This window comes from Elephantulus edwardii, unplaced genomic scaffold, assembly GCF_000299155.1.
Source record: "Elephantulus edwardii isolate Elephantulus edwardi_28Jun2011 unplaced genomic scaffold, EleEdw1.0 scaffold00131, whole genome shotgun sequence".
Taxonomy (NCBI): Eukaryota; Metazoa; Chordata; class Mammalia; order Macroscelidea; family Macroscelididae; genus Elephantulus; species Elephantulus edwardii.
This window is the reverse complement of record NW_006399881.1, coordinates 6902427-6918109: the sequence shown is the minus strand read 5'-3', so window position 1 is coordinate 6918109 and position 15683 is coordinate 6902427. Positions and strand designations below refer to the sequence as shown.

General features: G+C 39.9%; 1 protein-coding gene across 1 annotated transcript in view; it reads right to left on the bottom strand.

Moving 5' to 3' along the window:
• MAP7D2 (MAP7 domain containing 2) overlaps positions 1 to 4614 on the bottom strand; it is a 95929-nt gene extending 91315 nt beyond the window's left edge. Inside the window, exon 1 of the mRNA XM_006893794.1 lies at positions 4539 to 4614. Within this exon, the coding sequence (XP_006893856.1) occupies positions 4539 to 4614 (76 nt within the window). The remainder of the gene's footprint in view (positions 1 to 4538) is intronic.
• Between the last annotated feature and the right edge of the window lie 11069 nt (positions 4615 to 15683).

The following is a 15683-nucleotide window of genomic DNA, read 5'->3' as shown; positions in this document are numbered from 1 at the left end:
TGTGCGGGGAGAAGGGTGCAACAATGAATGAATAGAATTCCAAAATCTCTGTAGATGTTCATTGAAATGAAAAATAAACAACCTAAATTAAAAAAAGAAAAAGGGAAAAAAAAGATCTGGGGCAACTTTGAGAGTAATACCAATACATCAGCAGCGTGGTTGGTGGTGTTTGTACGAAATCCTGAGGCTTTATCTAAATCTTTCCCTTGTATTGTGATTTTTACTTAGATGTGTTGTACTAAGTGAAACTTGTTAAATATATCTTCCTTTTAAAAACTGAAAAAAAAACCAAAACAAAAACCTTGTACTTGCAGTCAGCGCAGGGCACCCTGCACTGATTGCACTGGATCTGGCTTCCACAGGTGCCCTCACAGAAACCCACTCCACATTCCTTGCTGCTGGGGGTACAGGTTCCCCAGGCCCACTCCACGCATTCACTTCCCGGGCTGCCCTTCTTTTTCTTTCTTTTTGGCTGCCAGTGCTGCTTTGCTCCCTCCTGTGCCCAGCCCCAAATTCCAGCTTCTTAAATGATTTGCTCATCATACATACTGAATAGGTATGAAGAAGGAATATAATGCTGATATACACCTTTCTTGATTTTAAACCATGCAGTGTTCCCTTACACTGTTTGGAGAGATATAAAAAGAATTATTTTTTTTTAAAGAGAATGGAGTTGTGCTGCTTATCCACACAAAAGCTTTCAGTTCTTCAGTGATTTAGTCCATCAGTGGCTCCACAGGAGAAAGATGGGTGATCTCCTCTTGTGATTTACAATAGACTCAGCAACCTGATTCACTATGGGAGAGAAGAGTCCTAACAGACCCAGTGGCAGTGACCTTTGTATTTTCTTTTTTCCACATCATCCAGTTTTATGCAATTTTTTTTCAGTCTATCAAAAAACCTAAAAATGTCCACAGCAACTCATTCTCCTTTAGGAGATTATTTTAAGGAAAACTATGTAGAGGGAAGGGCAGGAATGAGAAAGAGACAAACAGACATACTGTTGTTCTTCTGTGGCACTGAGTTGACTGTGACCCTATGCACAATAGCTCTGAAGTCTGCCCTGCATGAGCCAGTCAAACTGACTCCAACACACCTACCCCTATTGCCCCAGTTACTGTATTCAATCCATCTCATCCTGGGTTTTCCTCTCCTGCGCTGTCCCTCCACCCTTCCAAGCATGACATCCTTCTCCAGGGACTAGTCCCTCCTGGCAACATGTCCAGAGTATGTGAGATGGAGCTTCAAAACCCTAGCCTCTAAGGAGAAACTTGGTTTCACCCTCTCCAAGAGAGGGTTTGTTTTCTTGGCAGTCCATGGTATGTTCAAGATTGTTCTCCAGCACCACAACTCAAAGGCATCAATTCTTCTTCTGTCACCCAGCTCTCTGATGCATAGCAAGTAAATGTGAAGACCATGGCTTGAATCAGGCACACCTTAGTCTCTAGACTGACATCATTGCTTCTCAGTACTTTGGAGAGGTCCATGATAGCAGATTTTTCCAGCGTGATTTGTCTTTTGATTTCCTGACAGCTGGTGCTAAGAGTGTTGATTGTGGAGTCGAGCAAGCTATACTTAACAACCTCAATCTATTCTCAATCTATCAAGATGCTGCCAACTCGCCCAGTGGTGAAAATCTTTGCCTTCTTGATTTTGAGCTTCAAACCATATTGAAGACTACAATCCTTGACCTTCTGCAGCAAGCACTTAAGGTCCTTCTCCGTTTCAGCAAGCAAGGTTGTCCTTGCCTGTGTGTGTGTGTACACCGTCAAGTCAGATCTGACTGGTACAGGAAGAAATTGCTCCTCCTTCTCCAGGAGAGCATCTGGTGGATTTCAACCGTGTACCTCTAGGATTGCAGTGCAGCTTCTTGCCACTAGGCCATCAGAGCTCCCTGCAAGGTTGTGTTATATGCATAACATAGATTGTTGATGAGTTTTCCTCCAATCCTAATGCCACATTCCTCCTTATAAAGCCCAGCCTTCCGAATAATCTGTTCTGCATATAGATTGAAAAGGTATGGAGACAGGACACATCACTGGCATACTCTTTTACAGATTTGTGAACCATCCAGTGTTTCCTTGCTCTGTTCTGAGGTCCACTTCCTGGTCCGAGTACAGGTTTTGCATGAGCACAATCAAGTATTTTAGGATTCCCACTCTAACCACAATTTTTTGTGATCCACACAGTCAAATGGCTTTGTATAATCAATGAAAAACAGGCATTCTTCTGGTACTCTTTGCTTTTAGCCAAGATCCATGTGACATTGGCGATAAGGTCTCTAGTGCCACAGCCTCTTCTAAATTCAGCTTGTATTTCTGATAGTTTTCGGTGGATGTAATATTCCAGTAATTTTTGGATAATCATCAGTAAAATCTTGCTTGCATGTAATATGGCTGATATTGTTCAATAATTTCCACACTCTGTCAGGTCACCTCTTTTTAGAATGGGAATAAATATGGATCTCTTCCAGCCACTTGGTCAGGTGGTTGTCCTCTAGATTTCTTGGCACAACCTGGTGAGCATATCCAGGGCAACATCTGTTTGTTGAAATATGTCAACTGGTATTCCATCAATTACTAAAGCCTTATTTTTTTTTTTTGCCGAGTCCTTCATAGCAGCCTATACTTCCTCCTTCATCACCACTGTCTCTTGATCATATATTGTTTCTTGAAATTCTTCTGTGTCAGGCAATTCTTTTTGGTACAGTGACTCTGCATACTTATTCCATTTTCTTTTCATGCTTCTTAGATCATTCAATATTCTGCCCATAGCATCTTTAAATATTGTAACTCACGGTTTGAATTTGTTATTTCCTTCAGCTTAAGAAATGCCGAACAAGTTCAACCATTTTTGTTTTCCAATTCCAGCTCCTTGCACATGTCATTTATAATACTTTGCTTTGTCTTCCCAAACTTCCCTTTGAAATCTTCTATTCTTGTTGTGATTTCCCCCCCCCCCATCCCCACTTTGCTTTGGTTTCTCAGTGATCTAGTGTAATATTCAGAGTTTCTTCTGAGATCCACTTTGATATTTTTTTTCTTCCTCCATCTTTGTAATGACCTTTTATATTCTTCAAAGATGATATTCTTAATATACTCTCACAGCTCATTTCATCTTCATTTATTAGTGTTCCAAGGCCTCAAACCCGTTCCTGACATGGTTTTGAAATTCAGGAAGGATAGACTCAACATCAAATTTTGATTCCTGTGAATCTGATTTAACCTCCTTTATTTTGAATGTGCATATGAATAGCTGATGGTCTGTTCTGCAATCAGCACCTGGCCTAGTTTTTTCACTGCTGATATTGAACTCCAACAATTCCTTCCACAGATGTAATAGATTTGATTTCTGTGCACACCATCAGATTAAATCCATGGGTAGAGCCTGTGCTTATGCTTTTTATAAAAGGTATTTGCATTGACTAAATCACTGATTGTGCAGAATTCTATCCCCAGCCTCATTTCTGTCACCAGGTTCATGTTTTCTGACTACTGATCCTTCTTCCTGGCTCCCAACTTTTGCATTCCAGTCATCCATTATTATTAACGCATCTTGGTTTCATGTTCAATCGATTTCTGACTCAATAGTTGGTAGAAATCATCTACTCCCTCTTTGGCCCTGGCACAAAGCACAAAGAAAATAAGACAAGATTTTTCTCTCCAGGAACTCAAGGGGTAGTTGTAAGAAATGTTTCAAGTTTAAAAGTCAACAGAAAATTTACTTTACCTCATTTGTCTCAATTCAATGCAGAAGATGTGAACCTAGAGTGATTGTTAGAAGCAAGGAAGGCAAGACTTTGTCTCACATACTTTGGACATATTATCAGGAGAGGCCAGTCTCTGGAAAAGGATATCATCTTTGGAAAAGTTGAGGGTCAGTGGGAAAGAGGAAGACACTCAATGAAATGAAGTGAAATAATGACTACAATGAGTTGAAGCACAGCAGAGATTGTGAGGCTGGCCCAGGACCAGGCAGTTTCATCCTGTTGTACACAGGATCACTATGAGTCAGAGCTAACTCAATGGCACCAAACAACAATATAGTTGCTTAATGTAGGGCTGCCATTAACACAAGAAATGCAATTAAGTGGAGCACAATACAATCAAGTATGTCTGTACTTATTTGTTTACCTACCTAGGAGGTATTTTACTGTCCTTTTCTAACAGAGGTTCTCCATTCTAACATATGAAATGGCCGAAAGGCCATTTCTTGGATTCCTCTAAGGGCAGTCCACCTGAATGCCATGCAGGGGCCTTGAATGAAGGAACTGAGGCCTTCTTAGGCAGCAGACAGGAACTGTTTCTATTTTTTACCTCAGCTAAGTGCTTAAAATATAGCAAAGGGTCGGCGTTTTCTACTTGCTCTGAGAATTAGATGAGGTAGTATTTGAGAACACTGTAAGTCACCTTGAATTCCCCATGGTGACTTAGTGATTGTCCTAGTTTTCTTCCTGTGCATTCACAAACTTCTACCTGAGTGTCATTCTACTGTATCTCCTTTCCCTTGGATCTAAACATCCAAACTGTGCAACTTACCGAGACATTTTTCTCTTTCTTCTCTTCTTTCTCTGGCTAGTCTCTGTCTCTCATCAGATTTTAAAAATCCATCCATGCCTAAAAGAAAGAAAATACAATGAGATCATGCTTCAGAGAGAAGCTGCTGTCGACTATGTTTCCAATCTACTGAGTTCTAGAGGCAGTTGGGGTAGCTGTGCTGTGGCTACCAGAGGCATGTGTCATCCACTGCCATCAATTCATCCAAAGTAGTCCCATCCATCATTTCCCATTACAGCCAGGCCCCAAGAGCCAAGTTGTAGCTGCCACACTTACCCACCAACCTGTGCAACAGTGGCCCCAACACCAGTCAGGGATGCTCAAGTCATTCCCTAAACCATTGTCATCAAGCCTGGCACTAGAGATCTGAAAATGCAATAAGTCATGGAGGGGCCTAGCAGTGTACAAAGAACTAGGTTTCCTTGGAGTCAGGTTTCAGTCCTGACATAGAAACAATTAATGAAGTAAAGGCACCAGAGTGGATACAATTTTATATACACACTGACCATTTTAATTTTTGAAAGAAGCCAACTATTGAGGGACATACAAGGGCTCTCAATTCAACACTAAGGTTCAATTTTGGTTCTGTTTATAGATTTAATAGGTATGGAGAAAGAATATAATCCTGACACATTCCTTTCCTGACTTAAAACCATACAATGTTTCCTTGCTCTGTTCAGACAATAGTCTCATGGTCTAGGTATAGGTTTCATATGAGCATGTTAAATGTTCTGGGACTTCCATTCTTCTCAGTGTTAGCCAGTTTGTTATGATGCACACAGTCAAATGTCTCTGCATAGCCAATAAAACACAAAGACATTCTTCCAGTATTCTTTGCTTTCTGCCAGGATCCATATGATATCAGCAATGATATCCTGGAGCCATCGCCTCTTATAAATCCAGCTTGAACTTCTGGCAGTTTTCTCTCAATGTACTGTTCTAGCTTTATCTGGATTATTTTCAGCAATATTTTGCTTTCATGTGTTATTAATGATATTGTTCAATAATGTCCACATTATGTTGTACCCCTTCTCCATAGCTATTCAATTTTTATGTTGAGCAAATAATTCAAGAATGAATTAGAATGAAAAAGAATGTAGCAACAAGATCAGAGAAAGACTCACCAACAACCTGAGCTATGCAGATGACACAACCTTGCTTGCTGAAACTGAGGAAGACTTGAAACTCTTACTGAAGAAGATCAAAGATTTCTTTCAATATAGATTGCATCTCAACATCAAGAAGACAAAAATATTTGCTGTTGGACCAAAAGCAACATCATAACAGATAGAAGATTGAAATTGATTATTTCATCTTACTTGTATCCACAGTCACCACTATCGTTTCCAGTAGTCAGGAGAATAGGAGACATATTGTACTGGGCAAGTCCTCTTTCATTGACCTCTCCAAATTACAGAGGAACAATGATGTGAATCTAAAGACTATGGTGTAACTAACTCAGGACATGGTCTTTTCCATTACTTGCTATGCATCTGAGAGCTGGACAGTGAATAAGGATGACAGAATTGCTGACTTAGAGCTGTAGTGTTTGAGAAGAGAACTGAATATGTCACGGACAGCCAAAAGAACAGATTTATTTTGGACAAAGTATATCCAGAATGCTCCCTGGAAGTGAAAATGACAAAGTGAAATGACATCTTACATACTTTGGACTTGATGCTAGGCAAGGTTATTCCTTGGGAAGGACATAATGCTTGGAAAGGTAGAGAATTTGATTTGTGAGAGGAAGACCTACAATGAAATGCAATGACACAGTGACTGCAGTGATGGGCTCAAATATGTCAGAGATAACAAGGATGGCACAGGATAGGACAGGATTCAGATGTGTTGTTCACAGGGTCAATATGAGTCAGACTCTACACCACAGCACCTAATAACAACAACAGTATTTTTGCTACTGGGAGCTTTGGTGGCCTGGTCCATAGGGAGTTGTGCTGCTAATCCCTTTCTGACAGATCAACTCTACCAGTGATTTCATGTGAACAAGAAGGGCAAGCTCACCGTACATAATTCACAATCTCAGAAACCCAGTAGAGGATCAGCTATGAGTAGACTTCAACTTGATGGTAATGAAATAGCACAACTCTCCCTATCTCATAAAGAAAGATATTTTTGTTACAAAGCCACCTTATTATTTTAGAATCATTAATAAGAGAGTAATATAATAAATAGCATTTAAGTATCTAAAACAAATAAGATGAAGCAATTTACAGGTTTCCATCAACCCAAATTTCCCAGCTAAGTCTCAAGGGTTTCACATTTACAACCAATACCCCTCATAATACACTAATGAATTTTAAACATTAAAGATTAAATTCTCTTATACTGTACAGCTACAGTAATCAAAATAGCCTGGCACTGGTCTCACAATATGCACATAAGCAAATAACTGAAGGTCCAGCAAGAAATCCACACATCTATGGTCAGCTGATTATTGACAAGGGTTCTAAATGTATTCAATGGAGAAGAACATCTTTAATAAATGGTCTGGTGGAAACTGGATCTTCACAAGCAGAAAAATGAAGCAGGATCTATGTCATGTTCTTATATGTCATCAAGCCACCTGCGACTCATAGGAACCCTACATACAACAGCTCTGAAGCCTGCCCTGTCCTGAGCCAGTCACACTGACTCTGACACACCTACCCCCACTGCCCCAGTTAATGTATCAATTCCATCTCATTCAAAGTCTTTCTCTCCTGCACTGTCCCTCCACCCTTCCAAGAATGATGTCCTTCTCCAAAGACCAGTATCTCCTGGCTATGCGCCCACAAAAGTATGTGAGATGGAGCTTCAAAATCCTAGCATTATTTTTATCGTAGGAGTATGCAATGAGGGTTGCAGAGTGGATTATATTTGGGGGTAGGGGGTAGGGTTTGGGGAGGTGCGGGGGGGGGATTGTGTACCAATGAGGGAGTTTTTCTTTTGCTTTTCAAGGAGAGGAGCAAATGGGGGGGAGGGGGGAGGGGTTTGTGCGGGGAGAAGGGTGCAACAATGAATGAATGGAATCCCAAAATCTCTGTAGATGTTCATTAAAATGAAAAATAAACAACCTAAATTTAAAAAAAAAGTATGAACACTCAATTATCATACTCATGAACTGGAAAAGAATTCAAAATGGTAATTTTTAGATAATAAAAATGTATCATAAAAATTGGAAATGTCATTTATAAAATTATAAAGTAGATTAATTTAAAAAAAAAAATCCTAGCCCCCAAGGAGAAACTTGGTTTATACCCTCTCCAAGACAGACCTGTTTGTTTTCTTGGCACTCCATGATATGTTCCAGACTCTTCTCCAGTACAACTCAAAGGCATCAATTCTTCTTCTATCATCCTTAGTCATTGCCCAGCTCTCTGATGCATAGCAAATAACTGTGAAGACCACAGTCTGGATCAGGCATATCTTATTCTTAGTAGACATTGGTGCTTTTCAGTACTCTGGAGAAGGCCCTGACAGCAAATTTTCCCAACGCAATTTGTCTTTTGACTTCCTGACTGCTGGTGCTAAGAGTGTTTACTGGGGAGCCGAGCAAGCTGTTAATTGTTAACAGCCCCAATTTCTTCTCCACCTATGATGGTGCTGCCAATTGCTCTATTCTGAGGACTGCTTTCTGGTCTAAGTATAGGTTTTGCACAAGCATAATCAAGGGTTCTGGGATTCCCATTCTCCTCAAGGTTAGCCACAATTTGTTGTGATCCACACAGTCAAATGCCTTTGCATAGTCAATGAAACACTGATAGACATTCTTTTGGAACTTTTTACTTTCTGCCATGATCCATCTAACACTGGTGATAAAGTCTCTAGTGCCACGACCTCTTCGAAACCTAGCTTGTATTTCTGGTAGTTCCCTGTCGATGTACTGTTCCAGTTGGTTTTGGATAATCTTCAGCAGGATTTTGCTTGTGTGTGATATTGTGATAACTGTTCAGTAATTTCCACACTCTGTTAGGTCACTTCTTTTTGGGATGGGAATAAATACGGATCTCTTCCAGTCATACCATACAGAAAAGATTTTAAAAATGAATTAAGGACTTAAATGTACAAATTAAAATCATAAAACTCTTAGTGTAGCTTTCAACAATGAATTAACTTACAACAAAAATACAAATGGAAAAGACAAAACAAATAAACAGAACTTAATAAAAATTTAAAAAATTATTCCTCAAAAGACTTTACTAAAAAGGTGAAAAGACAAGCTAGGCTAATTATAGCCAATAAATCTGACAAGAATCTAATAACCAAAATGTGTAAGACATCAACAACTTAACTAAAAGAAAAATAACTTAATCCTAAAATGAGCAAAGGACTTGAGTAGGTATTTAACCAAAAAGGACATTTAAATGGCCACCAAACACATGAAAAGATACAGCATCTATCAGAGAGATGCAAATAAAAATCACAATGAGATACCATTTCACTTGAACTGGTATGGCTAAGATTAAAATACAAAACTGAAACACCCAGAAAATTACAAATGTGGGTGGGGATGTGGGGAAACAGGAACTCCACTCTATTCCTTATAAGAATATAAAATAGTATAGTCAATGGAGGTTCATCAAAAGATTAAAAATAGAACAACCAAGTTGTTACTATTAGTGTTGCTGAGTTAGTTCTGATTTTTTGAAACCTTATGTCCAACAGAATGGAACTGCTTGGTCCAGTACCATTTTCATAATCACTTCTGTGTTTGAGTCCATTGTTATGTATTTTAAATGCCTATGGAAAGGTGTTTGTGTGGATTATAAATTATGGCTAACATTTAAAAGAACAGAATTCCAGAACACTTACTTATGTTCATATGAATTCTATACTTAGACCAAGGAGCAGCTGTCATACTCCAAGGGAACACCAAATGTTTTTAAAATCAGGAAAGATGTGTCAGAATTGTCTCCTTTCTCCATACCTATGCAATCTATATGCTGAACAGATCATGCTAGAAGCTGTACTACACGAAGAAGAATGTGGCATCAGGATTGGAGAAGACTGACTCATCAACAACCTGCATTATGCAAATAACACAGCTCTGCTAGCTGAAATATAGAAGATTTGAAACACTTGCTTCAAAAGATCAAAGACTACAGCCCTCAATATGGATTACATCTTAACATCAAGAAAACAAAAATCCTCACCATTAGAAAAACAGGAAACATCATGATGAAGAAAAGACTGAAGTCAAGGATTTCATCTTCCTATATCCACAATCAACACCCAGGGTAACAGCAGTTAAGAACTCAAAAGTCCTTTTGCACTGGCTGGGACAACTTGCTGTCAAGGACCTCTCCAGAGTGCTAAAGAGCAAGAGTGTCAGTTTAAAGAGTAAGGTTCACCTGGATCCAAGCCATTGTGTTTTCAATCACTTGTTATGCATCTGAGAGATGGAAAATTACTAAGGATGACAGAAGAAAAATTGATGCCTTTGATGACAGAAGAAAAATTGATGCCTTTGGATAGTGTTGCTGGAGAAGAATATTGAGTATACTATACATCAACTGCCAAAAGGAAAAACAAATATGTTCTCGAAAAGGTGCAGCCCACATGCTCACTAGAGGAAAGGATAGTGAAACTTGATCTCACACACTTCGGAAATGCTGTTACTAGGGGTCAGTCCCTGGAAAAGGACATCATGCTTGCAAAGGTGAAGGGCCAGTAAAAAAAGGACAAAACCCTTCATGATATGGATTTGACACAGTGACTGTAATGGTGGACTTGAGTATGTCAGAGACGAAGAGGATGGCACAGGAAAGGACAGGGTTCAGATGTACTGTCCATAGGGTTGCTACAAGTTGTAGTCAAAAAGCCAGCACTTAGCAACAAGAACCCTTCAATTACTTTTGCTTTCTGAAAGCAAAACTGTGTCACTTGTCTAACACAGGTTTTTGATGAATTTTCCTCTAACTCTGACCCAAACTTATTTGGGTCTAAAACCAAACATTACTTTAGCTTAACTAGGAAAAAATGTCTTCTGTACCCATTATGCTCTTTCAAGAACAATTCATATAGGATCAACACACAACTACTATTCAACTCAACTCAGTGTCATCAAGTTAAGACTGACTCATAGCCAGCCGCTTTCTGAGCAGGTTTCTGAGGCTGCACGTCACATAAAAGGAGACCGTCCATCTTTCTCCTGATTGACAGACAGATGCCTCTTTTGGGTTAGCAGCACAATTCTACAGACTACACCACTGTTGTTGTTATTGTTGTTGATTGCTGTTGAATTGAGCACTGACTCATATCAACCCTATGAACAAAAGGCCTGAAGCCTTTCTATAACTATCATCATTTATCAAAGTTCATAGAGTTTCCAGAGGCATGTTTAGGAAGTGGATACCACTCCTACTTCCAAACCTGTCTTAAACTGAAAGCTCCACCAAACATTGCCCACCATGGGTAACTGTTATGGCCTTTGACACCCCAATGGCACAAGGTTCAGCATCAGCAACCCCAAGTTACCTCAGTACAGCATACTGAAGGAGTACTGTATCACTTAGAAGAATGTTCCTCCAAATTATAATAAAAAGCAACTTTTAAATACAAAGGCCTTCCCTGAGGTCTTGTTGACCCTAAACATGGGGTTTAAATTAAAAACAAACAATATTTTTGCTTTTATGTGCCATGGAGTAGCCTGTGATCTATAGCAACCCTATATACAGCAGCTCTGAACCCTTCCCTGTCCTGCTCCACTCTCACTAATTCTGACACACCAATACCTATTGCCCAGATACTGTATCAATCCATCTCATCCAGGGTCTTCCTCTCCTCTGCTGTCCTTTCACCCTTCCGAGCAAGATGTCCTTCTCCAAAAACCAGTCTCTCCTGGCCACGTGCCCAAAGTATGTGAGATGGAGCTTCAAAATCCTAGCCTCCAAGGAGAGATTTGGTTTCACCCTCTCCAAGACTGACAGACCTACTTGTTTTCTTAGTGGTCCATGGTATGTCCAAACTCTTCTCCAGCACCACAATTTGAAGGCATCTATTATTATTCTTTTGTCATCCTTAGTCACTGTCCAGCTCTTTGAAGCATATCAAGTAATTGAGAAGACACACCTTTAGGTGCACCTTTGTCTCTAGACAGACATCATTGCTCTTCAGTGCTCTGGAGAGGTCCCTGACACCAGATTTTCCCAAAGCAATTTGTCTTTTGATTTCCTGACTCCTGGTGTTAAGCATTGATTGTGGAGTCGAGCAAGCGGTATTGCTAACAACCTCAATCTTTTCTCCATGTATCATGGTGCTGCCAATTGGCCCAGTGGTGAGAATTTTTGTCTTCTTGATGCTGAGCTTCAGTCCATACTGAAAACTACAGTCCTTGGCCTTCTGCAGCAAGCACTTTAAGTCTTCTTCAGTTTCAACAAACAATGTTGTGACATCTACATATCGTAGGTTGTTGATGAGTCTTCCTCCAATCTTGATTTCAGCCCTACTTCCCAAATGATCTGTTCTGCATTCAGACTGAAAAGGTATGAGGACAGGATACATCTCTGACACACTCCTTTCCTGATTTTGAACCACGCAGCTTTTCCTTGCTCTGTTCTGAGGACTGCTTCTTGGTCCAAGCATAGGTTTTGCATAAGCAAAATCAAGTGTTCTGAGATTCCCATTTTCCTCAAGGTTAGCCACAATTTGTTGTGATCCACATAGTCAAATGCTTTTGCATAGTCAATGAAACACAGATAAACATTCTTATGGTACTCTCTGCTTTCTGCCAAGATCCATCTAACATTGGCAATAATGTCTCTAGTGCCACAACCTCTTCTAAACCCCGCTTGTACTTCTGGTAGCTCTGTCAATGTACTGTTCCGTTCATTTCTGGATAATCTTCAGTAGGATTTTTGCTAGTGTGTGATATTATTTAGATAACTTCCACCCTCTGTCAGGTCACCTTTTTTTGGAATGAGAATAAATATGGATTTCTTCCAGTCAGTTGGCCAAGTAGCTATCCTCCAGATTTCTTGGCACAACCTGGTGAGCACATGAAAGGGCAGCATCTGTTTGCTGAAATACTTCAATTGGTATTCCATCAATTCCTGGGCCTTTATTTTTTTGCCAAGTCCTTCAGAGCCTCCTGAACTTCCTCCTTCATCACCAGTGCCTCTTGATCATATGTTGTTTCTTGAAATTCTGTATCAGCCTATTCTTTTTGGTACAATGACTTCCATCTTCTTTTAAGGCTTCCTGAATCATTCAATATTCTGCCCATAGCATCCTTATGCATCGCAACTCATGGCTTCAATTTGTTGAGTTCCTTTAGCATAAGAAATGCTAAGCAAGTTTGGCCCTTTTCATTTTTCTGATTCCAGCTTCTTGCACATTATACTATTTTGCCTTGTCTTCCCGAGTTGCCCTTTGAAATCTTCTATCCAGCTCCTTAACTTCTTGATTTCTTCCCTTTGCTTTGGATTCTTGGTGCTCTATTGTAATACTCAGAGTCTCTTCTGACATCCATTTTGGTCTTTTCTTCTTCCTTCTTTGTCAGGACTTTTCGCATTCTCCATGAACAATATTCTTGATATCTTCCCACAGCTTATCTGGTCTTCGTTCACTACTGTTCAAAGCCTCAAACCCATTCCTGAGTTGGTTTTTAAATACATGGGGGACAGACTCAAGGTCAAATTTTTATTCCTGTGGATATGATTTAACCTTCTTTAGCTTTAATTTGAACTTGCATATGAGCAGTTGATGGTCTGTTTCACAAGCAGCACCTGGCCTAGTTTTCACGGCTGATATTGAACTTCTCCAACGAATTCTTCCACAAATGTAATCAATCTGATTCCTGTGCATCCCATCAGGTGAAATCCATGAGTATAGCCTGCGTTTATATTTTTTCTAAAAGGTATTTAACACTAGAGCTCTAAAATGACAACAGCAACAAAAAGATTAGGTAGGAACTTTAGGAGGGCAGTGAGTATATGTTAAGGGGGGGAAGAACAACTAGAAAAAGAGGAGAATGACATCCTTACTCAACTTGAGCAAGGTCAGTAAGTCCAACATGAAGAATATAAATAATTCCACTAAATTGTGTACGTAGATACTGCTAAATTGGTGTGTTTTGTTGTGTCTCTTCTAAAAAGCAGATGAAGATTGACTTGAGAAGTAAATTAAATTATCTTCATGGTAGTTTTAGCACTAGTAAGAATTGATTGCATTCTCTTAACAACTGGTCATTCGTAAGTATTATCTATAAAATGTTTAACCACAACTTCAATACTGCTGCTAATAATACCAAGTGTTTCCCAGGGCATGTGCTCTGCCCTCTGTCAAACTATACACACTGACATCACAGGCTGGCTTGCTGCCATAGCAATTTCTGGGTGGGTGGTTACCACAGCAATTAGCATGGGAACAGTAGGCCATGGGAATAAGGCCAGGGGTGTGACAAATACTGGATCATACCGATTCTCCGTAAGTGTTTAACCAACCTGGATTAGGCAGTAGGGGTATCAAAGCTCAAAAGAGAAATAATGGAAAAATCAAGCAATACTGGAAAAGAGTAATTTCCCATGTGTTTTAGTCAGTTTTTTGTCTTATGATGCTACCAACAATATGAATGTCATCAAGAATTTAAAGACCCAATTCCCCCTTTCATGACTGCATCGCAGCTCTCCACAACGTGATCCTAAACTCTTCACAATTTGACTTTGGAACTGCTACCTTTCTTTCCTGCTCCTTCATCTGAAATATTTTCTTCTATTCCCTTCACTCACCCACCCTATTTTAAACTTCTCCAGCCTTCAACCCCACAATGCTCTGCACACCCACAGTGACCCCTTGTAAGGCTCAGACACACTCATTTCATTAGGCTTTACCTTATAGTTCTCCATCTAGAAAGGAACGGTCTAGTACTTAGGGGTCTTATTCATCTCCAGGCATTGCCTGGTGTGTACACTGTCCCTCACACACAATGAGCCCAGGCACACACAGAGTGCTCAAAAGGAGGTAAGCAGCTGGTGGGAGGGGAGGTGTTAGCTACCATTACATCAACTACAACTCATAGTGACCTTATGAACAATGGATCTGAACTCTGTCCTATCCTGAACCATCCTCATTATTTCAGATATACTTGAGTCCATTGCTGCAGTCATCTTGTTGAGGATCTTCCTCTCCTTCGTAGAACTTTCAAAGTATGATGTCCTCTTCCAAAGACTGCTCCCTCCTAACAACATGACCAAAGTATGTGAGACAAAATGTCACCATGCTTGCATATAAGGAACATCCTGGTTAGGGAGATAAAATATCTTCTCTATATACTTGCTGGTTCTACTCTCAACTACCAACATTGTGATTAATGGAAATTAGTTCTGGGTGAAAAGCTACAAAGGGAAGTCTACAAGTGACAACTGTCAATCAACATCCACAACATCTTGTCTATCAAGTAGGATATGAACTATGCACTGTCCATGTCATCCTCTAACAGTTAATGGGACCAATACATATCTAAGGTTTAACTTAATAACTGTTCAACTTTTCTTTAAATGCAGTAAAGGAAGAAAAAAGGGTCAATTACGTTTTAAACTAGGCTTTGCAAACCTTAGAGTATGTTCCGTGCGTATGTATGACTTGTGTCTGCCCCCTTGTGGGAACAGTTAGGAGTCACATCTTCAAATGGCTGCTGATCCTGAAAAATCTGCATCATCTTCATGATCACAGTTGGTATCATCAGCACTATTTAATAAAGCCAACAACAACAACAAAAAGACTCAATCCATTACCATTTCTGACTCACAGTGACCCTACAGGACAGGGAAGAACTACCCCATAGGCCTCCCAAGGCTGTAAATCTTTTATGAAAACAGATTGTACTATCTTTCTCCTGAGAAACAGCTGACATGTTCAAACCACTAGTCTTTTGGTTAACAGTTATCATGCTCAATCACTGTGACACTAGAGATCCTCTATCATCATAATTGTTGTTGTTGTTATGTGCCATCTAGTCACCTGCAACTCATAGTGACCCTACGTACAGCAGCTCTGAAGCCTGCCCTGTCCTGAGCCAGTCTCACTAATTCTGACACATCAACTCGCACTGCCCCAGTCACTGTATCAATCCATGTCATCAGGGGTCTTCCTCTCCTGTGCTGTTCCTTCACCCTACCGAGCATGATG